At 39.2% G+C, this 24,340-nt stretch overlaps 1 protein-coding gene across 2 annotated transcripts in view; it reads left to right on the top strand.

Moving 5' to 3' along the window:
• Window positions 1-24,340, top strand: part of RECK (reversion inducing cysteine rich protein with kazal motifs) — a gene marked incomplete at both ends in the record, with an annotated part of 75,704 nt that overhangs the window by 25,161 nt on the left and 26,203 nt on the right. The window contains 6 exons of one of the 2 annotated variants that reach the window (XM_080820071.1): window positions 10,788-10,821; window positions 12,891-13,088; window positions 15,718-15,985; window positions 18,144-18,323; window positions 21,839-22,051; window positions 23,691-23,827. In XM_080820071.1, the coding sequence (XP_080676197.1) occupies window positions 10,788-10,821; window positions 12,891-13,088; window positions 15,718-15,985; window positions 18,144-18,323; window positions 21,839-22,051; window positions 23,691-23,827 (1,030 nt within the window). Of the gene's footprint in view, window positions 1-10,787; window positions 10,822-12,890; window positions 13,089-13,961; window positions 14,015-15,717; window positions 15,986-18,143; window positions 18,324-21,838; window positions 22,052-23,690; window positions 23,828-24,340 lie in introns of those variants that run through there. The other variant, XM_080820072.1, reaches the window with a different exon arrangement.

The raw sequence follows: 24,340 nt of genomic DNA on the forward strand, positions 1-24,340 counted from the left end.
TAATTATCAACCTAGAATTCCATATCCACTAAAAATATTTTGCAAGGGCAAAATTAAGGTATTTTTGGACAACAAAAATGAAGAATTGCCATTACTTGACCCTTAAAGGCAGTTATAATATACCTTTTTTGAGATGCAGAGGAAAATGAGAATGATGAAAATACAAAGTGACAAAGTTAAAACACACACAGATTGTAGAAAACAATAATAATAGTTTTTAAACAAGAGAAAATACACAGCAACATATATGTTGTGAAGCATATATGTTGTGAAGGGAGTTTAAAGAAATGGAGAGATACTGAGTATTGGTGTTTTTAAATATAAAACCTGTATCTCAGAGGTAGTTAGAAAAAACAGGACTAAAGAGGAGGAGAGAGAACATGCCCAAGTCAACTGTGAAATAACCCTTGGATCTTGAGAGTTAAGGAAAACTCGATGAAAGATAAAGTGTTGAAAAAAGCAGAGAGCTGGATTTTGAAATTGCTTTTTTAGGGACCTGGAAGAGATCCAGATACCAATTAGGAGGACCCTACCTGTGTTGAATGAGACTGTTGGAATGAGATGTTCCAAGAAAAAGAGAACTAACTTCCTTTCAGTGGAAATGGTCAAGCAGAGGTTTACTGGATTCACATATTGTGAAAGGGATTTCTGCAGTGGATGGGAGATTTGACTGATGATCTCCCAACTCTGCAGTTCTTTTTCTGACCCGTACCTAAGAAAGAGTACTTCCTTCAGTACTGATGAGTATTTTTTCAGAATCACACTTTTTATTAGAGCCACTTTTATCAACCAGTAGCTTGATAACTCTGACACAAGGACATGTTCAGGTGTTGTGAACATGCTCAGTTCTGGATTCTCCATGCATTTTCACAAGGTGTGGTCTTTGGCCCACCTAGAAATATTGGTGAGGCCACATGAATTCATAGATGTGTGATACTAGAGTCAGGGATGATAGTGAAAATATTCAACAGCTAGAAGGCACCAGCAGCTGCTGGCTGTAAACCATCACCAAGCCATACTAGCACACACCGCCTGTTAGAGCACCATCAGCAAGCCATATGAGCACACACTGCCTCATTAGAGCCAAGGTACAAACTAAGTTGTGTTTTCTGAGAGTTGTGAGACATCTAGTATAAGTTTTTTTACATAGTTTTTGTCTGCAAGTTGGCTGAAAATATTTTCTTCTAGCCCAAATGGTGATTAAAAAAAGAATTTTGTTGTTTCATAATTTTTTCCTTGAATGTCAGGATAAACGTTAAGTGAGGCTGATAAATCTCCGGAGACTTGGCAATGGCTGTAGAGTGATGACACAAATTTTAGTTTTGGGTTCATGAATCCTACCTTTATGTCAGGCTGCCATTCTTATAACGTAGTGGTCATAAATATAAATACCTTTTTCATTTGCTGAGTGAGCCACTGAAATACAGTGCTACAGACTTTTATCAGACTTCTACATTTTTATTTGTTTCTTCTTCCTTTCACAGATCCTTTTCTATGTTTCTCTTTATATTCTTTTCAGAAATGTCATTTTCAGTTCTCTTTTCTTTCCTGCCTTTTTTTCACTCCAGTTATTTGATGTTACTTCATTAAGAAAGGTAAGAAACTATAAAGGAAAGCAGTAGGAGGTATTTTTGTGAGAGCTCACTTTTTTTTTTTTTTTTAATCTTAAGGCATTTAAGTTTAAACTAAACAGTTGCTAAACAAAACTAAAATAATGTTCTGTTCTGAGGTTCTGGTTCTGTGAGAATGCTAAGATAAAATTAAGACTCTGAGGATATTAAAAAGAGGCTCTAAGAACCACAAAAACAAAGGCCTTGTGAGTTTCAGACTCAGATCTGTCAGTACCATCCTGTCAACACATAGCTCAGTGCACAAGAGAAATGTTCTGGTTAATTTTTATTTTTTGAATAATTGTTCAAAATTCAAAACGGTATACAATTAAGTCTTTTTTCAACCTCCTGTACCATAGCCACCGAGTTCCTAAAGTCATTTATGCATATAAAAGTAAATAATAGGGGTGCCTGGGTGGCTCTATGGGTTAAGCCTCTGCCTTCAGCTCAGGTCATGATCTCAGGGTCCTGGGATCAAACCCCACATCTCTGCTCAGCAGGGAGCCTGCTTCCCCCTCTTGTAATCTCTCCCTGTGGTCAAATAAATAAATAAAATCTTTAAAAAAAAAAGTAAGTAATATATATATATGTGGTTCTCCTCCACCCCCTATAACACAAATGGTCGTATATCCCTGGATGCTAGTGTTTGGTACATATTTATGTATGCCTACATGGGCAGTAAATATCACAATAATATGTTACGCTTTAAAGATTTCTATGTATTAATTTTATTTTGTTCCTTTTTCTCTCAAGTTAACCTTGATTCTAGATTTACTACCAGAAGCATAAAGGAAAGGGATGAAGAAATAGCCCTAAAAATTTGGAGATAAGAAGGTGGGATGTCAGGGCCAACAGGATTATCTGGACAGATAGAGGCCTCTGATGACTCATGTGATTGGATCTGTTCTGCAGTGTTCTAAGAGTAGAGTAGACCATCTTGTATGGCAAGTGATAGTCTAGGCTGTAGTTAGTCAGCTTTGGGGAGTTTAGCAAGAAGAATAATATGGTACTTTGCCCGAGCAAAGCCTTCAGGACCTAAATGTAAAGCTTCTTTGAATTAGTGCTAAGGAAATTCCAAGAATTGGCAGAATATGGTAAATAGAAGACTGTGAGTGGGAGGCTTGTAGGTGAAAAAATGCTGTATCAAGACCCTGTATCAGAATGGATGTGAGCCGTTACCTGCAGCTGATGAGCTCCAAAAAGAGCGAAACCTATTAGGTCCTGCAGTACTGGCTTAAGATGGAAAACCTTGATTATATTCCATGTGCACTTGGTTTTGTTTTGTCATATTTTGTATTGGAAGGGAATAACTCCTATTCAGTCTCCTTGTGCTAGTGTATTTCCTCTTCTAGTCCTTTTTCTCAGGAGTCACCTGAATGAGATCATTCCAAAGGAGTTGGATCTAGTTTGATTAGATTGTGCCCTGGTCTAATCTAAATGGCTAGGCTCTTCCCCCTAGGCAATCTCATCTACTCCCATAGTTTTACTTGTCCCATTATGATGATGGATACTCCAAAATCTTCTTTGGCTAACCTTTTTCTCTGAGTTCCTGAGTCACTACTGAATATGTGTACTTTTGATGTTCAGTGGGCATTTCAAATCCATCAAACTGATTGTTACCTTCCCTACTTCCCCTTCCCTCCAAGCCACTGCTACACAGTTTGTGCATGTGTGTTTGCGTGCATGTGCACATGCACACATATCCAAGACAAATTTTCATTCATTTCTTGTTTGGTTGTTCCAGTGCAGTTCTCCCAGACACATAAACTAAAAGCCTAAGAGGTATTGTCTACTCCTTCCTCTTTATCACCACCTCCCACAAATAAGAGACTATCAAGCCCTAAAGATTTGCCTCCAAAATCTATCTTAAGTCAGTCTCCCTTCCAGATCCTCAGTTACTGCCTTCCCTCAGGACCCTATACCACTTTTCTGGACAACAGTAGCTGCCCAGCTAGCCTTCCTATCTAATTTCTCCCCTTACTGACTCTCTCCAGTTCTGACAGGGTGTTCTCTTTAAAGACTAGATGTGGTCGTGTCACTTCCTTTCTTAAAACTCTTGAGTGGCTCACCTGTAGGATATAGTCCATGTTCCTCGGTTGGTAAACTAAGCTTTTCTCCATCTAGCCAGAGACTGTCTTCTCCTTTGCTCTTCAGCAGCATGCTACTTGTAATTTCCCAAACTGACCATGTGTTTTGTTAGTTGTAGTTGTACGACCTGTTTGTTCTACCTAGAATTCCCTCTCCTGAAATCCATCCTATTACCCCATCCAGTGGTATACTGGAGCCAGCTCCTTCTAGCTAGGGAGAACTGTTAAATATTCAGGAATTTTGCCAGCCAGTTTTTAACCCCAAAACAGCCATGATGGGGGTATTTTCACCACAAACATCAGCAAATATTACAAATCAGGACTTTCCCTCCATCCTCACCCCTACAAAAGTTGGTCCTAGCACACCAGTACTCCTGTCCAACTGCCAACAACCTTTGCCTCAAATTCTGGCTTAGGTAGTTCTTTGAAACCTTTTCTGCCCAGCCCTCTTTCCTCTATACACATAAAATTGCTACTTCTAAACACTTTACAGCTTGATTATAGCATTTTCGACTTATAGTATAACTCTGTGTTTACATGTCCCTTTTTAATATTAAACTCTTAAGTTCCTGGGACAGAGTATACCTCTCAGTTGTCTTTGCATCTGTCATCATACATTCACTTAATATTCACTGAACTGATAACACACCAAACTGATACACTTAATGTGTCTCAGGCACTGTTCTCAGGGTACAAAGGAGAAGGGATTTAGCCACTGTGTAAGAAGCTCATAGCTAGCCCATGGTAAGAGAGAAATTCAAATAGCTCTTTATAATACAGTGAGACAAGTCCATTGCTAGAAGGCTGTACAAGACACATTGGAGCCTAAAACAAAACAACCCTGCACAGTGTAATGGGAAAGTCTTCACAGAGCAGGTAAGGCTTAAAGGATGAACAAAAATTTGTTGCCTATAAATAGGTGCTACAGTTAGTATTTTTACAAATAGAACTTTTTAGTAGAAACTTTTTCCATTGTGGAAAGCTGAATTATACAAAGTTCTTTGTTTCAGAGTAAATAGCAGTTTTATGTGGAAACCTTGTATAAATGTCTATGAATTAGGCATTCTCAGAATGAGTACAGAAAGCACTGAATGCTGTATCTGTTACAATAATGTTGTGTAGCAGACTATCCCCAAACTCCATCATTGCCCGAAACTATAACAGTTTATCATTTCTTACTAATGTAAGAGCCAGGTAGGCAGTGCTGGTCTGGCCAACCTTAGCTGATTTGGGCTGGGCTTACTCATAGTTCTGCAGTCAGCCCGAAGGTCAGCCTGAGTCTAGCTTCTTTAGGATACTGTTGCCTAAGTCAGCTCAGCTCTCCTCCATGCTTCTCTTCCAGCCTTCTAGCTCAGGCATGTTCCAGTGGTGGTGATAAGAGTGCAAGAGAGGAAGTGGAAAGATGAAAGTCTCTGTGCAGGCCTCTGCTTGCCTCAAGCTTGCTACCGTCCACTTGACCAAAGCAAACCATGTGGCTAAGTTCAGAGTTAGTGTAAGAGAAATAGGTAGAGGAAAATGTGAAGAACTAGGGCCATGACTGCAGTCAATCTACCAAAACACTGTGCTGAGCTCTGTCCTAGACCTTGGGTTACTCTACAGATGTTCCTTGCCCTTGAATTTGCTTCCAGTTGGTTGGGTGCTCTGGTGATAATGAGTAAACTTTGAGCAGTCTAGGCCTATTCTTAGTTCAGTTTTAAGTATTTGTTTTTATCCAGCTCTTGAAATGGTATTTATTATTTGGGAGGCAGAAACTGAAGAAGCACTCATTTAGCAGTATCCATATCAAGATATTAAATCTTTGACATATTCTAGTCACTTAAACTTTTTGACTAAAAAGCCATGGTGTCCACAATAAGGAAAAAACATCTTGTAGAAGTTTAAAAACATGTTTGTTTTTAAAGGTCAATTATTTGTGGGTGCTTGGCTGGCTCAGTTGGTAGAGCATGTAGCTCTTAATCTTGGGGTTGTAGTTCAAGCTCTGCATTGGACCTAGAGCTTACTTAAAATAAAATTAAATAAAAATTAAATAAAGTAAAATAGAGGTCAATTATTTAATCTTTCCAACTGATGAGCTAGATTCCTTATATGAAATGCAAAACTTCAACGTGGGAGAAATTTCAGTCCATTTATGAAAAAGAAACATTTATTGAGGTCTTAACAAGAGAGCAGGTCCTTTACTTTTAACTAGTATCCTTGGGAATAGGGAACGTTAAATAACAGTTCATAAAATGTGCTCTTTTGGGTCTTTATCCAGAAGTAACTGAAGCATCCAAAATGAACCCCTTTTTTTAAGGAAGTTCATATAGTCTGTGTTTGTTTAGTTTTCATCATCCTCATCATTGAGACAAGTGGGCAAATGGAGAGATGTTAAGTAGGAAGAAGAGAGTCCCAGAAATGGAAAAGGATGTGTGGCTGGGACAGAAAATAAATCCATAGAGCCAACTTCTGAGCAAGTGATTGGATCGGGAGAGTCTACCTCCCAGTTGCGCTCCAGTGGCTCTTCCCCCAAAGGAGGGTCAGTATGGCTTGCAGGATCACTGTGGTTCCCTTGACTTTGATTTTACTTTGTATTTTAGTTTTTCTGTCAGGCTTGCTCCCTGCTCCCAACACTAGGTGGAAAGGCTTGTTGCAGTTCTCTAAAGCCACTGCGAGTGGGGCAGGGAACTGGAAGTAGCTACCTGAGGAAAGATTCATGATCAAAAAATTTTTTTAAAGATTTTATTTATTTATTTGAGAGAGAAAGAGAGAAAGCATGAGGAAGGGGAGGGTCAGAGGGAGAATCAGACTCCCCACCAAGCAGGAAGCCTGATGAGGGACTCGATCCTGGACTCCAGGACTGTGACCTGAGCCTAAGGCAGTTGCTCAACCAACTGAGACACCCAGGCACCCCATGATCAAATATTTTTAAGAGAAATAATATGAACCTCAAGAAATGATTGTTGTCCCCACAATTTAATGTGCTGATTCTAAAACTAGGAGACTATTAAAAAAGAGATTACAGGGGCGACTGGGTGGCTCAGTTGTTAAGCGTCTGCCTTTGGCTCAAGTCATGATCCCAGGGTCCTGGGTTCCAGCCCCATGTTGGGCTCCCTGCTTGGCAGGGAGCCCACATCTCCCTCTCCAACTCCCCTGCTTCTGTTCCTTCTCTCACTGTGTCTCTCTCTCTGTCAAATACATACATACATACATAATAAAAAAAAAAAAAGATTACAATGTGGACATAAATTCAACCTTGCATTGGCTGCATTCGGAAAAATAATCCAGTCTTCTTACAGCGTTAGTGGCATGAGAGAAAGTGTGGTGCCCTGGCTCTGCCCTTTGCTTACTGAGTACATCTGTCTCTCCAGCTGGTTAGTGGAGGCTTTTAGATTTGAAGATCTCTCGGGATCCTGTCAGCTCCAGCACACTGCTGTGTTTTTTGGCTTTCTGAGGTTGTGGCAGATCCTCATCTTGGTAACACTAATTTTTATCTATTCTAGAAGAAGATGAGCAGAGGAGGGGGTTGTTATATGGAGGCAAAATGCGTACAGTAATGGCGAAAGGTCAGAAGAGACTCCATGTTATTATAAAGCCTCAGTTACCTCTTTTGCCACCAGATGGCGACCAGACATTTGCAAGACTTAAGAATTAGCTTTAGCTAAGACTTAACAAATGTCTTAAGAAATGAAGAAATTATAAGTTAATAGTGTAACTGATTATATGTATGTCTAACACCCTGTCAAACTATCAGCAATAGTTTCAGCAGTGAAAAGGCCGTTACCTATGGTTCATACATCAGATATAGTCACCCAAGGTATAGTTTATGCCTACCTATAGTTACTTAAGGTTAAGAATCCTTTATCAAAGAGGATGATGTGATCAGAGTTTGAAATCATGATGCGTATAAAGTAAGCAAGAGAGAATTGATTAATTCATCAAATGCTGGTATACTTGGAATGAAGGACCATTCTTTAAAACCTTAAAATTAATAAAGATAAAAATAGAGATATAAAAATTGTCTTTATTAATACTAGAGGTACTGCTATACATAGTTCAGTAAAGTAAACTTATCCACAAAAGGTCTATCAATGAACATTAAGAGAAAATCTGAAGTGCTTAAGGAACATTTCTGAACTGTGGATGTGACATCAAGGGCGACAGTTGGCCCTCCTTTTACCTCAGGGGTTGACAGACTTTCTGTAAACGGTCAAATAGCAAATATTTTAGGCTTGCAGTTTAGATGGCCTCTGTCTACTCAACGCTACCATTGTAGTATGAAGTAGCTGTATACAATATGTAAACAAATGAGTGTGACTATTCCAATAAAACTTTATTTACAAAAAGAGGCAGCAGGCAAGATTTGGCCATGTGCCATAGTTTGCCAGCCCACATGAGGGTGAAGGCTAGAGTTCTAAGGATTTCTCCTTTTTAGGCCTCTATCTCTGGCTTTGGTCAAATAATGGGTTGAATTAGATGAGCTCTGACATTTTTCAGGTTTTGTGTCCTTCAGTATCTCTCCCTGAAGCTAAGATCCACCAAGCCAAGTCAGAATGATATTTCTTTTATTTATAAGGTCAAATTTCTAAAAATCCATCTTGAACAAATTTGAAAGTCTCCAGAACAGGGTTTCTGAACCTTGGCACTATTTATGTTTTGGTCTGTTGTTTGTTGTGGAGGAGCTGCCGTGTGCCTTATAGGGTGTTTAGCACCACTGGCCTCCTCTGCCCATTAGATGCCAGCAGCGCACATGCTCCTCCTCCACACCCAATGCCCCCGGGGGAGCACATCACCCCCGCAGAGAACCACTGCTCTGGAGACTTGTATGAGTAACTGGAAGAATATCAAAACTGGAGATCAGGCCATTTGACTCAGGATGGCCACCGAGATAATAAACGCATTCCTTCAGGTACAAGGTTGAAAAGGCCAACCCCAAAAGAACAACCAGTTTATTAGAAAGAGAAAGGTGATGAGAATCAAAGGGGGCTGGAAACTTGGTAGTAGATTGCTTTTTATTTTTATTTTATTTTATTTATTTACGTATTTATTTTTGAGTGAAAGGGAGTGGGCGGGTGGGCGAGCAGAGGAGCAAAGAGAGAGGGAGAGAGAGAATCCTAAGCAGGCTCTATACCTGGTGTGGAGCCCAACTCAGGGATTGATCTTCTGACCCTGAGATCATGACCTGAGCCGAAATCCAGAGTTGGACACTTAACTGACTGAGCCACGCATGTGCCCTGGTAGATTGTATTTTAATACTGATTTAAATCATTTTATGGGAAGTGTTCCTAGAACCACTGAACCAAAATAGATGGCTATATATAAAACAGGTAGGTAAAAAGTGAAACAAAGAAACATGTCTGAAGAGAGATCTAGAAGAGATCATTAACATCAAAAATGTTTACTTCTCAGGGCACCTGGGTGGCTCAGTGGGTTAAAGCCTCTGCTTTCGGCTCGGGTCATGATCCCAGGGTCCTGGGATCGAGCCCCGCATCGGGTCTCTGCTCTGTAGGGAGCCTGCTTCCTCCTCTCTCTCTCTGCCTGCCTCTCCGCCTACTTGTGATCTTTGTCTGTCGAATAAATAAATAAAATCTTTAAAAAAAAAAAGTTTACTTCTCACTCCTCATATCACTTGAGATCTCTAGCAGAAAGAATTCAGACTGGATGACTCATTAGCCCTTATCTATCAAGTCTGGGTTTTTTGTTTTGTTTTGCTTTAAATGATAAATCAAGTATGGTTTATTTCTACAGTAGAATATTACTTAGTGGAGAAAATGAATGCAGTATAACTTCACACAGCTGCATAGGTGGATCCTTAAAGGTAGATTTTTTTTTTTTATTTGTAAGAGAGAGAGCGCGCACACACAAGTAGACAGAGAGGCAGGCAGAGGCAGAAAGAGAAGCAGGTTTCCTGCCGAGCAAGGAGCCCGATGCGGGAATTGATCCCAGGACCCTGGGATCATGACCTGAGCCGAAGGCAGTGGCTTAACCCACTGAGCCACCCAGGTGCCCTTAAAGGTAGATTTTAAATGTCTGTAAAGCTGCTCCTTTAAAAGTCTAGACCACATAGCTGGCTTGTGATTTAGCTACAATTAAAAGCCAAAGTCATCTATATTGTACTATAAGAGCACTTGATTTCCATCTTCCTTTTATTTATGCCCATGTTATTTCTTTTAGGAATTCATTCTCTTTCAATTGTAATTACAGAATATTATTAGCCAACAAGCCCTGAATATCCATATGGCTTTGAACAAGAAATTTTTTGGTTTTGTCTTATTTTGCCTCTTGTTTTCCTTAAAGTGACTTTAACACAGTGTGATGTTTTCTGAACAGTGATCTGAGAATTCAAAATACTGATTCTAGTCTCAGGCCCTGTTTTTGACTTGTCGTATGACCTGGGGCAGTCTCCCCACTGCTGAGGGAAACAGTTTGTTCATCTTTAAAATGGTAGAGATTCCCCAGCTTCCCAAGGCGGTTACATAAGAATCATCATTTTGTTTTTATTCTAATTCCAGTATAGTTAACATACAGTGTTATATTAGTTTCAGGAATACAATATAGTGATTCAACAATTACATAAGAATTATCTTTGAAGGCTTATTTAATATGTAGATTTCTGTGGTATATTCGCAGATCGTGATTCTTTAGTGTAGGGTTAAGGCTTAGGAAGCCCAGGTGATTCTGGTGCATGGCCATGTTTGAGAACGATTAAAGATGATCTCTAAGGACCTTTCAACTCTAAAATGCAGTGTTACATGAGATCTCTATTTCCCTAAATGCCTTTTATTATATTACCTTCTGGGAGCTCTTTTATATACTGCAAGAAATATTTGAGATCAATACATTGTAGGTTACCCCACATATACACAGGTACAGCTTTGGTTTGCTATACTGTGATCATCTTATGGCTCAGGATGAGAATCTTGACCCCCAATAATTGTGTTAGAAGATGGTTTCCCTTTTCACCAGGGTCCCATCTCAGCTATCTTTGTCTTCATCCTTGGATTTAGAGAAGAATTAAATAACTTGATATTCTGATTTCCCTGTAACCATCAAGTGGAATAAAATCAGAAATTCTGCATCGTGGTTAACTTGTTTGTTTTTCTTTAATTTACAGAATGCTCTTTTCAGTTGCATTAGCAGAAATGAAAGTAAGTATATTGTCAATGGTTATATGAACAGTCCAAAGAGCAAAACACAGTTTAGAGAATACGATTTAGCTGTTACAAGTATTGCCAAGACCTGGCATTATGACGTGGGCTGTTAGTAAGCTGCCTGAAGGGCCAGCAGGATTTGGATAGGCTCTTTCCTCAGTGGTGTCCAGGCTATTCATGAATTATGACAGTTGCTATGTCTTAACAGTAGCTTTACAAAGCAGATACGACTGTTAGATGGGAAGATCATGCCCTACTTGAATTAATAGGATTACTTGCAGAAATTAAGCATTCCCAGGTGATACAATGTTGTGCTTGCCAAGGACTACTTCCCAATTCATTCAGCAGACATTTACTGCCTACTTGCTCTGGGGAGACAGACACAGGATTGGTATAGTGTCCTGATAAAAGTGCTGTGGGAGTTCAGAGGAAGGAGGGATCATATCCAGCAGGGGTGTTTAGAGTTGACTTTGTGGAGTTGGCAGCTGAGCTGGGCCTTGAAGGATGGACAATATATCAACAGTGGAGATGGGAGGAAGGGCATCCCAGGTGAAGGGAGTAATGAGAGCAGTTGCAGCTAGGAAGACACAGCTGAGGAACAGAAGAGTTGTTTGGATTAGCTTGGCAGTTCAGTGTATCAAAGTATGATAAGAAACATCAGCTGGCTAGACTTTATCTTCTAACCCTCTCTAATTAGGGCTTAATTCACAATTTCCAAGACATTCTCATAGTAATCTCTGTCCTCCCACACTGGCGAGGAAGCCAGGCTAATGGAGGAATCAGAAGATGGGCACCCTTGGCTTTTTTTCACTTGTCTCTTCTGTCCTCAGGATTCTCCACCCCACCCCTCAGTTTATCTTAAGGTTAATGGTGATACATGTAGCCATTAATTACTCTTTTTGTTGAACTTGAACAGTTCAGCAATGAGGACAGTAAGTAGTAACTAAGTTACAAACAGGTGGCACAATAAGTATTAAACAGTTTCCTGATGCAGGAAACAGACCTATCCTGTATCAGTTCAGTCCTAGTTTAATTTATGTATAATTTTATCCTTGTCATTATTTCTGGAAGTTGCCTGATTCCTTGCTGATTCCCTGGTCGGTGGAATTCACCAGAAACCTGATTCTGGTTCCTCCATAACCTCTAATAATTATAAGAGATTTCCTACCTGCCTTTCTCTTACCCATTTCCTGCCATACCTGGGTTCCCTTCAGCTTCGCACAGACTGTCTAACCTCTCCTGTGTGGGTCTCTTACACTTCCCCAGTATAAAACCCACATCTGCACCCCCAGCCACTCATCTAGGCCCCCCCAGAGACCTGAGATGGTCCCCCTTGATTTCTAAAAATGCGCAAATCAAAAAAGATATTTCAAATGTGAGTTTTACTTTTCAGTATTAAAGCAGGTAATATCAGTTGTGAGGTAAAGACCACTTCAAATTAGACATGTTCTTAGAGATGTTCAAATGCAATAGAACTTTTGAGAATTTTTTCAAGATACACAGTTATATAACTGTCAAATATATGAAATGAGCCTGGTATCCCAGTTTTTACTGGTCCTGTTTTATAAATGGGGAGCATATTGGATTTGGTTTTATTTTGGTTTTATTTGCCTTGCTTTGTTTGTTAATCTCCACAAATCTAACATGAAAAGAAGCTGTTCCAGTGGTTCTTGGCATGGGCAGTATTGGCATTTTGGGAGACTGCTTTGGTTCTGTGAGATGGCCCTGTACGTTGCACAGCAGTGAACAAACCCAACCCCATGCACTAAATGCCAGCAGTAGTCCCCGAGTCATTGTGAAAACCAGAAACATGCAGAGGGGTGATCGCACTCTTCCTGAGAACCACTGTGCTAGATAGACTATACACTCACAAATACTGACTCTCTTAACACCAGCAAGCACCTGAATATCCTCATGGCTATGCCTATAGTAGTGATGATTTAATCTGTGCCGTGGCTTTATTTCTCAAATTCAAAAAGGTACATACTGTTCTATTAATATTCTGATGATTATTGTTAGCAAATGGCTATTTCCATTTCAACATCATCTCCTTTTCTTCCCCCTAGTGGGCTCCGTTTGTTGCAGTTATGCAGGCCATCACACAAACTGCCGAGAATACTGTCAAGCCATCTTTCGAACAGACTCTTCTCCTGGTCCATCTCAGATCAAAGCAGTGGAAAATTATTGTGCCGCTATCAGCCCGCAATTAATACACTGTGTGAACAATTATACCCAATCTTATCCAATGAGGAACCCAACAGATAGTAAGTCAAATGAACATATTCCTCTCATTTCAGTCATTGGTAAAATCATTTGTAAAAAGGAAGTAAATTCTTGGGAGATCTGCATGGGTCAGTTGTTTAAGCGTCTGACTCTTGACCTCAGCTCAGGTCTTGATCTCAGGATCGTGAGTTCAAGCACCCCATTGGGCTCCATGCTGGCTGGGTGTGGTGCCTACTTAAAAAAAGGAAGTAAATTCTTGTAGATATCTGCAGTCTCAGTCATTTGGGAAACACTAGACTTCCTTTGGTGTTTTGATTTGGCAGATTGCATATTATTATCACAGCTGAAAGGTACCAAGAAAGGTAGAGCTGTCAAGGGTATGAGGAAGCAGGCACTCTTTGTTCTGGGGATGAGAGAATTCATTGGTATGGATATTTTGAAAGGAAGTTGGGTTATGACCATGAGAATTTCAAATGATCAGACCTTTTACTCTAGCAATTCCATTTCTCAGAATTTATCCTTCAGGAAGATTCATAAATTTGCAAAACTATACATACACATGTAAAGGATGTTTGCTACCACACTTATGGTAATGGAGAAAAATTAGAAATAACCCAAATACCCATCAATAGGGTACTGATTAAAGTTGATGAAATAAATTATATATCTGTATAATAACAATACTTAATAACCAACATAAAGAAAAAAGCATGTTTATGTAAAAAGAAGTCCAAGATATAGTAAGGAAGATAGTCAAGTTGCAGAACTAACTGTATAGTATAATACATTTTTAGTTATATACATATTCCATTTTATGTTTTTATAATGTTTGAATTTTTATAATGAACAGTTATTACTTTTACAATAAAAGCATCATAAAAATGAGAAGAGATCCTGATACTTTGGAAAATCAGGACCTCCTAATGAACCTGTACCTTATGGGGTCTTCAGAGTCTCAGCTTTGTAGGTCCTATAATCCATTTTCTTCATTTAAAAGTGAACAAACTTTAAGCAATTGACTAATTAACCAAACTGACAAAATACTTACAAGATTTATAAGCCAATGCCAAAATTTTGTTTACCCTGGGATACTGAAAGACTTGCTTTTGTAAACTCAGAGGCAGTGATATGCGCCCTGTTTGTCCAGCAGCTAAAGCAGAACTCTAATGCTTATAATATTCTGTGGTGTGGCTATATGATGAAAATCAGAGGATGAAGCATTTGCCACAGATAACCTTTATTCATTTTTTTATTTTAAAGATTTTATTTGTTTATTTGTCGGAGAGAGAAAGCGAGAGTGTGAGTGAGCACAAGCAGGGGGAGCAGCAGACAGAAGGAGAAACAGGCTCCTCACTGGGCAGTGAGCCCGATGTGCGACTTGATCCCAGATCCTCAGGATCATGACCGGAGCTGAAAGCAGATACTTAATCACTGAGCCACCCAGGCATCCCTATTCATTTTTTTTTTTTTAAGATTTATTTATTTTATAGAGAGGGTGCGTGTGCATGGGGAGAAGGGCCAGAGGGAGAGGGAAAGAGAATCTTAAGCAGACTCCCTACTGAGTGCAATGCAGACTCGATTTCCCAACCCTGAGATCCCTACCTAGGCCAAAACAAAGAGTCTGACGCTTAACTGACAGCACCACCCAGGCACCCCAAACTTCATTCGTTTTATTTTTTTTTATTTTTTTTTAAAGATTTTATTTATTTATTTGACAGACAGAGATCACAAGTAGGCAGAGAGGCAGGCAGAGAGAGAGGAGGAAGCAGGCTCCCGGCTGAGCAGAGAGCCCGATATGGGGCTCGATCCCAGGACCCTGGGACCACGACCCGAGCCGAAGGCAGAGGCTTAACCCACTGAGCCACCCAGGTGCCCCAACTTCATTCGTTTTAAAGGCAGAAGCAACCTGATGTCTTGCCAGAATTTGCTATTGTATTATTTAAATACAGCTTAGGGGGGCCTGAGTGGCTCAGTAGGTTAAGATTTTCCTTAGGCTCAGGTCATGATCCCAGGCACCTAGGATTGAGTCCCACAGTGGGCACCCTGCTCATCAGGGAGTCTGCTTCTCCCTTTCCCTCTGACCCTCCTCTCTACTTGTTCTGTTGCTCGAGTCCTCTCTCTCTCTTTCTCTCTAAATTGAATAAATTAAAAAATCTTAAAAAAAAAATTACAACTTAGTTAACTTGCACAGATATATGAAAGCTTTATATCCCAGAATGTGATGGAATATGGTTTTTGTGGATTTTGCTATTGAAATTAATCATCTCTGTCATTCTGTCAAGAACACAGTCCCTTTTAGGCAGTTGTTTCTAGCATGAAATAATTCCAGTTTGATCTGTAATACCTTTTCCAGGAACATAAGATACTTTGCATGTCAGGACTTCCTAGGTGTAGGATGAGATGACCTTTCATTTGTATAGTATTGGTGCTAACGATCCCATGTTTGGAGACAATGGTGAATTCTGGTAATAGATAACTTGTCTACCTTTAGCTCTTCAGTTATTTGTTAGACTGCAAATAATGGAGAGAGAATTTGGTAGACCCTGTGTACTGCAGATACTGACATATGACTGAGTAGTAGTGTTTCCAAGATACCACCATGTTCTTCTGTTCTGAGCAATGCATGACATAAAATCAGCTAATTAAGCCACATATATTCTGAAAATGTAGGTTTATATTGCTGTGACAGAGCTGAGGACCATGCTTGCCAAAATGCCTGCAAGAGAATTCTGATGTCTAAGAAAACAGAGATGGAGATTGTTGATGGCCTCATCGAGGGTTGTAAGACCCAGCCTTTGCCTCAGGATCCCCTTTGGCAGTGTTTTCTTGAAAGCTCACAGTCTGTTCACCCTGGAGTCACTCTACACCCTCCTCCCTCTACGGGCCTCGATGGAGCTAAATTGCATTGTTGTTCTAAAGCAAACACTTCAACATGTAGGTCAGTATCTCATTTTCCTTTATTAAAACTAGTAGAAAATAGCATTTTACTTAGTGATTTTAAGTCTAGCAAATGTACATTATGTTTTTGCATTGTGTAGACTTAAGAGTTTAGAAGATGTAAAATCTTTCTTTCATCCAGCAAATATTTATTGAGTGTCATGTGTATATAAGACATTGTTTTTGAACATTGCTAAATAGAACTGTATTTTGGGGTATAGAGGATTAACATTGGCAGGGCAATGAATATTTAAAGATGATGAAACATGGATTCTACCCTCAAACATGGATTCTACCTACCCTCACTAGGTAAGCTTACAGTTTAGAAGATGTTTTGATGTGACCTCTAAGGGACATTCTCTTTGTTAAATTATGAAACTTTGAACAATAACGGACCTTTTGTATATATTGGTGAATGATCTGGGTTGGCACTTAAACCCAAAGTTAGATAGCAGTGTATTGTCATTCATTTGGTTGATACACTTAAGGAAAAATTACACAAATATAAGACAGAAGAAACAATCTAGAAACAAGAATAAATGGAGGTAACTAAGGTCATGGTAGAACACAGGCAAACTAGAAGTTTACTTTATTAGGGATATTTTAGGTGAAAGTGGACCACGTATTACTAGAAATCCTGAAATATCACCTACCATGAGTGAAACAGTTTTTCCTAAAACTGAATGGACCTTTAGCAAAAATTGTGCCTAGAATAACTCATCAAATACCAAAGATATAAAAAAAAACTGGAAGATATCTGAAGAAAATTAACAGAAGAGCTTAAAGAGAAGTTAAGTTGGTCCGGTAATTAAGGGAATTTGATTGCTGATAGGAATTAAATGTATTTATGGGAGGGATGCTGAGTAATTCTTTGAATGTCCTTAAAAGTATTTATGCCCTAAAGTCACTGGAGATTGGAATTGCTGTGTCATCTAGAAGAACTTCACTAAGAAACACTTTGCCCTACCTTACCTTGATGTGGGGTTTTTTGGTTTATTTCCATCTTATGATTGGTGTTGGTTTGTATAATTCCTGCATATATATAGAAAACTAATTCTGAGATGTTCTTGAACAGTCTGTTGAAGGTCATAGAGAAAGTTAAGGACTAGAGAAAGGACTGGTTTCCAGCTCAAGGTACAGAATTTAACTCAGTTGCACCTTCCTCATCTCAAAGATGGATAAGCTCCATGGAAAGCAGAGACTTTATCTCCCCTATTTACTGTGATATATCCAGTGCCTTGAACAGGGTCTAACACAAAATAGGCACTCAGTAAATATCAGCAGAGTGAATAAGCAAAATTATAAAAGTAAAAACATCCTCCTAATTGGGTTAATTATGAAAGTCAAATAAAATGTGGCAGGAATGGAGAATTTTTACCTGTGACTTTGCATATTTTGGGAGTATTATATTTTATACTACATGGTTTTTTTTTACATTTTTATTATTTGTATAAATTTTAAAAGTTAAACTAATGTGAAATTAGTTTGGAAATGATACTGATACTATTTTAGTCATATGCAAGTTGCTTTGTAATCATTGAGTACTACAAATAAGAGTGTCACATATGAACTAAAATAGTATATAGAAGCCTTGGAATTCATAAGCTTTTACATGTAGACTGCCTTGGCCTATCTTTAGGAATATAAGTGACTTTGGGATAACTTTTCAGGGAGAAACTAATGAACCCTAAGTCTGTAAACCTTCTTAAATCTGAGGACCATGTCACAGTTTTACCTCCTGTGATTGAAATATAAATATAGGGGAATCTATCTTTGTGGAGGCAAAAACATATGCCTTACCTTACTTTACGTAAAGGTAAGAGAGAGATCAGAAATATAGAAGAAATAACTGTGCCAAGAATAAGAATGTACAAATACTGTAATTAAACGTTACATTTAGCACTGAGCTTTGTAGCAATCATGGGAAAATGGAAAGATACAGATGATAAAACAAGGCGATTTTCATGGAAGATTTTCATGGAAAAGTTCACTGTTTATGGCTCTAAATTCTAGGAGATAAATTTGAGTCTTTTCGTTTTTGTAAGTTTTTTTTCTCATTTATATTCTGAAGTATAGTTCATAGGATTTGAGTTTTATGCAAATCAAATTATTTATTCATTTGGCTCATCTGTGTTTCTGCATTTGTGCCTTTGTTTCAGAGAACTGTGCACTAAACTTTATAGCATGAGCTGGGGCAATACACAGAGTTGGCAAGAATTTGATCGTTTTTGTGAATATAATCCAGTGGAAGTGTCCATGTTGACCTGTTTAGCAGATGTTCGGGAACCTTGCCAGTTGGGCTGTAGAAATCTTACTTACTGTACAAATTTTAACAACAGGTAGGAGTAAACTATTGTACATGGAATGGAAGTATTTTATCATTCTCTTTTTCTTAAATAAGTGAAAAGACCACTTTACTCTGATTTTTACTCTGATGCTAAGTTAAAAGGAGTAGTATTTTTTTTATGATTTCATCTTTAAATGCTATAATCTATCCAGTAAATCACCTCTGGGAAAGGAAGCACCATAACAAAGTTCCTTCTAGACTAGTGATTCTTAAAGCATCTAGAATTCAAAGAACCTTTTCTGCCTCGGTCTACCATTCTTCCCCTCTTCCTTCTATTACACAACCAGTGGAAACAATACATTGCAGAATAAATCACTGTAAACAATTTGGCCATCAAATGCCCTCTTTTGAACAGTTTACTTCAACCAGTGTGGAAGTCCCACTCAGTTCCTTATTTCATACAAAAATATTGTTTTATTTGTATTTTCTTGAGGTATCAAGTATGGTCAGAAAAACTACGGCCCAAAATTGAATGCCTGAACAAACAGTGAAGAAAACAAAAAGCCATCCAGAGGCATAGAGAACACCATATCAGAGAAGGCAGAGAGACAGTTTCTAAGCAAGAGGAGGCTGGTTTTATGAGCTACAGTCTGGAGATCAAGGGGGCAGAGAGGGAAAGAATCATTCAGTTGGGCCAGACAGAAGTTCAAAAGGACATAAATCCTACTCTTCTAAAAGTATTCAGAATATTTTTTTAAGGTATTCAGAATATTATTTCGAGTAAGAAAACTGAGGTATCTTTACAGCTGATGATAGAGTATTAGCCAATAAGGACCTGGTTTAGAGATTGAGTAAATTTGAAACCTATGAAATGTTTGAAGTTAAACTTGGACTTACAGTCTGGCTTCTGGGGATAGTGGAGTAGTTTGTATCAAACTAATACTTCTGCAAGTACCAATTATGAACTCTGTACAAAATATGAAAAAAGTATTGTTTTGGAGGTGGTAGAGAGTGACCAAAAGCAGGAGGGGCTGTATCTCATGAGGCATAGAAACCATGCTGCATGAGGGCCACATTTATCCAGTTTTTCCTTCATGGGCACCCTCAGCCCCCTCACATGGCATAAAGAATTCAAGCAAAAAGCAGCAGTCTTGGGCTGAGGAGCTAGAGATCAGAGTTTAGGGCTGCCAGGGTGGCTAGATATGGGAGTAGAAACCCCCAGAAAGGTGGGAACCACAAAAGGACTTGCGCCCAAATCTGCAAACAAACTCCCTGTAAATCCTTAAATTTAACAAAGTGACAGTATACAAGGTTAACGTAGAAAAGCCAACTGCAATTCTGTATGTTAGCAGCAAACAATGGGAAAATGAAATTTATTTTAAAAATACAAATTTACTGGGGCACCTGGGTGGCTCAGTGGGTTAAAGCCTCTGCCTTCAGCTCAGATCATGATCCCAGGGTCCTGGGATCAAGCCCCGCATCAGGATCTCTGCTTAGCAGGGAGCATGCTTCCTCCTCCTCTCTCTCTCTTTGCCTGCCACTCGGCCTACTTATGATCTCTGTCTGTCAAATAAATAAATAAAATCTTTAAAAAAATTTTTTCTAAAAAAAAATTTACAAAATTTCATCAAAAAACATGAGATACTTAGGGTAAATTTAACAAAAGAGGTGCAAAAACTGTATATCGAGAACCAGAAAACTTCGCAGAGAGAAATCAAAGACAATGAATAAACAGAGAGAGGTGTCCTGTTTATGGATTAGAAGACTCAATATTGTTAAGGTGTTAATTCTCATGAAACTGATCTCTAGATTCAGTGCAATCCCAATCAAAATCCCAGTGGGCCTTTTAAGATTGAAATTTCCAGACTAATTCTGAAATTCAAATGAAACTACAAAGGACCTAAAATAGCTAAAATAATTTTTTTAAAAGATTTTATTTATTCATTTGACAGAGAGAGAGATCACAAGTAGGCAGAGAGGCAGGCAGAGAGAGGGGAGAAAGCAGGCTCCCTGCTGAGCAGAGAGCCCGATGCGGGGCTCGATCCCAGGACACTGAGACCATGACCTGAGCCGAAGGCAGAGGCTTTACCCACTGAGCCACCCAGGCGCCCCACTAAAATATTTTTTTTAAGATTTTACTTATTTATTTATTTGACAGATCACAAGTAGGCAGGCAGAGAGAGAGGGGGAAGCAGGCTCCCTGCTGAGCAGAGAGCCCAATGCAGGGCTCAATCCCAGGACCCTGAGTCCATGACCTGAGCTGAAGGCAGAGGCTTAACCCACTGAGCCACCCAGGTGCCCCAGCTAAAATAATTTTTTTAAAAAATTTAGAGAACTTAGAATACCTGATTTTAAGACTTGTTATAAAGCAACACAAATTAGAGGCACTTGGGGCGTGTCAGTGGGCTAAGCGTCATGATCCCAGGTACTAGGATGGAACCCCACGTCAGGCAACATGCTCATCATGGAGTCTGCTTGATATTCTCTCTCCCTCTCCGCCTCCTACCTGTTCTCTCTCTCAATAAATAAGTCAATAAAATAAGTAAATTAATTAATTAATTAATTTAGGATGGGTCATAGAATAAAACATAAAAGCTGAAAATATAAAGCTTCTAGAAGAAAATATAGGAAAATATCTTGACAAACTTGGTATAGATAAAGATTTTGTAGACAGGAAACAAAATGCGCTAATTATAAAAGAAAACATTAATGAGTTAGGGTTCAACAGTAAACACTTATTCACCAAAAGACACCATTTAAGATTTGAAAAGGCAGGCCACAGTTTGAGAGAAAATATTCAGTGTATCACATGTGCACACTTACAGTCACACATACATTTGACAAAGGGCTTATAACCAAAATATGTAAATAACTCCTATACTCACAATAAAAAAATCAAACAACCCTTGGGGCGCTTGGGTGGCCTAGTTGGTTAAGCATCTGCCTTTGGCTCAGGTCATGATCCCAGAGTCCTGAGATTGAGCCCCACATCGGGCTCTTTGCTGAGCAGGGAGCCTGCTTCTCCCTCTCCCTCTGCCAGCTATTTCCCCTGCTTGTGGTCTCTCTTTCTCTTGTCAAATAAATAAATAAAATTTTTTTTATAGATTTTATTTATTTGAGAGAGAGAGAGAGAGAAATGAGAGAGAGCATGAGAGGAGAGAGGTCAGCAGGAGAAGCAGACTCCCTGCTGAGCAGGAAGCCCAATGCAGGACTCAGTCCTGGGACTCCAGGATCATGACCTGAGCCAAAAGCAGTCACTCAACCAACTGAGCCACCCAGGCGCCCAATAAATAAAATCTTTAAAAAAAAACAAAAACAAAAACAAAAAAACCCACAACGCAATTTTTAAAAAAGGGGCAAAAAAACTTTCAAGGGTCTTTCACCAAAGATGACATCAAAAGAGCCCCCATACATTCAAAGCTGATATCCTTTGATGCGTTATATGTACTTTCTTTAAGAAAATCAGATTTTCCTACTGTATTTTGTATATATGTCAGGATCTTAACTATTACTTCTCTCTAGAAAATAATTTCCTCTTGATTTTTTTCTGGGTGTTTTTCTTTTCAGGCCAACAGAACTTTTCAGGAGTTGTAATGCTCAGTCAGATCAAGGAGCCATGAATGACATGAAGCTGTGGGAGAAAGGAAGCATAAAGATGCCATTTATCAACATACCTGTTCTTGACATTAAGAAGTGCCAGCCAGAAATGTGGAAAGCAGTCGCTTGTTCACTGCAGATTAAACCTTGTCATAGTAAATCCCGGGGAAGTATTATTTGCAAGTAAGTTTCTTCCCCCATAATGACTCTCCAGTCTTGTTTCAGATGATGGTCTGAACCACAGCCTATCTTTAGAGTTTTCTCTCCCACCACTTCCCTTTGCCCATCCTCCCCACATGTCAAATGCTTCCTCACTTTTTCCTTCTCTGCTTGAAATACTCTTCCATCTCCAGTTGCCCACTCTTGTTTCTTAGCCTCTCTCAAATGCCAGTCATTCCCATGGAATCTTCCCAGCTCTCTCCAGCTAATAGTAATTTATCCTTCCTGCAAACTTCTGTAGACCTTCATCTGAACTTCTCTTATGGAATTTAGTTTCAGAAACATTTGTCAAGTGCCTTCAATAATTCTATTTTTATATTTTAATTTGTGTACTTATATTCTGTTAGACTTTGCTTTCCTTTAGTTTATTCTTTATGACTTCTTTTTCTTGTCTCCTCTTTTCTCTTTTTCTCTTCTTCAGGGATTAGCAAAATTCCAACACACAGTAGGTGTTCCATATTGTTTAATGAGTGAGGGAGTTAGTGAATATAGTCATTAGGGCCTATTTCTAGTGAGCATTTTGTGAATGGTTTGCTTAGGAGATCTAGGATAAAATAAAGATGAAAGCTGCTATCCTGGGTGAAAGCAGAAGCATTAGCCATGTAGTAACCTATGCCTGCTGATCTTCAACATCTATTTTTCCAAAAAGCTTTTCTAAAAACCAAGTTACTATCCAGCCCCTAAGCTGTTGATGTGTGTCTTGGTGCCGCTGGGCACTTGATGACTGATTGCAGATCATTTCAACCTTAAACAGGGTCCAGATATATTCTGTGGCATGACTTGGTGATGACTTGAATAAGGGGAAAGATGGGGGGTAACTTGGGTGACAAGAGGCAACCAGTGGGAAATTTATTGACTCTTAGCATAAGAACTTATAGAAAAGGAGTCAAATCCCTTTTAAGAATGAGAAATTTTAAAGTAGTGTACTTTCTAGCTGTTATGAGCCAATCACCTTAACACTGATAACAAAAAGATATTTTAAGGGGTGCCTGGGTGGCTCAGTCGTTAAGTGTCTGCCTTCAGCTCAGGATACGATCCCGGGGTCCTGGGATCGAGCCCCGCATCAGGCTCCCTGCTCAGTGGGAAGCCTGCTTCTCCCTCTCTCACTCCCCCTGCTTGTGTTCCCTCCCTCACTGTGTCTCTCTTTGTCAAATAAATAAAATCTTTAAGAAAAAAAGATATTTTAAAAGAGAAGGGGAGGGAGGGAGGGAGTAAGAAGCAAGTAAATATAATATCCTAAAAGAAAAGATGTATGATTTTGCAAAGAGCAGATCAGACTAGTCTAGTTTAATTTCCTTTCGAAGACTGGGACAAGCCACACTGATGGTAGTAACAGTATGAGCATAAAATTTGAGCAAGGCCTTTGATCTCAGGTAAGAGAAAGGGATGCTCTGCTAGTGTTAATACATTACTTATTACTCTGCAACCTGAGGTAGTCTATGACTCCTGGGGGGTTTTTGCCATTACTCTGACAATTGTAAAATTGTAAAATATTGTTATGAAAACTCACCTTCTGGAAGGCTTCAGAAACAGGACTGATACTGACTAGACAACATGAGGAGGTTCCTTGAACCCTAAATTTGTGTGTATTTTTCTTCTTAAGGTCAGACTGTGTGGAGATTCTGAAGAAATGTGGGGACCAGAACAAATTCCCTGAAGACCACACAGCTGAAAGTATTTGTGAGCTTCTGTCACCTACAGATGACCTAGAGAATTGTATACCTTTGGATACATACCTCAGTAAGTACTTTGTTTTTTAAGATTTCAAGTATTTCTGCCTTCCATCTCTGCCCTTCATGTTTGCTTTGGATGAACATCTGTCTGTTGCGAGTGTGTGGTTTAATGATTCTATCTCAATTGCAGACTCTTATCTTATTTGCTTAGCCTTTTTGGCCCTGGAAAGAATTGTCATCTTAAAACATATAAGCCCAAGTGACTATCTTATCAGTCTGAGGAAATGATGAACTATTGTCAATCAGGAATTGTAAGCAGTGAATCTGGGGCAAGCATCATAGATAATAGCTCCATATCATTGCTGTCCCCTTGCCATGATTTGACCAGGAAGTGGAATTTCCCCCCAGGGAATCTTCAGCTTTTTGTAATTAGAACATTAGTGGACCTGAGACAGGCATTGGTTTAGACAGATCTACCAAATAGGGAGTAAGGAATGACCATCTGAGTTAGTATATGAAAATGGAACTTTTGTCTCTGCCAAAATACTCCTGCCAAGAACTAGGCCAAGAGCTAGAAGAA

Source organism: Martes martes (genome assembly GCF_963455335.1).
Source record: "Martes martes genome assembly, chromosome: 12".
Classification (NCBI taxonomy): Eukaryota; Metazoa; Chordata; class Mammalia; order Carnivora; family Mustelidae; genus Martes; species Martes martes.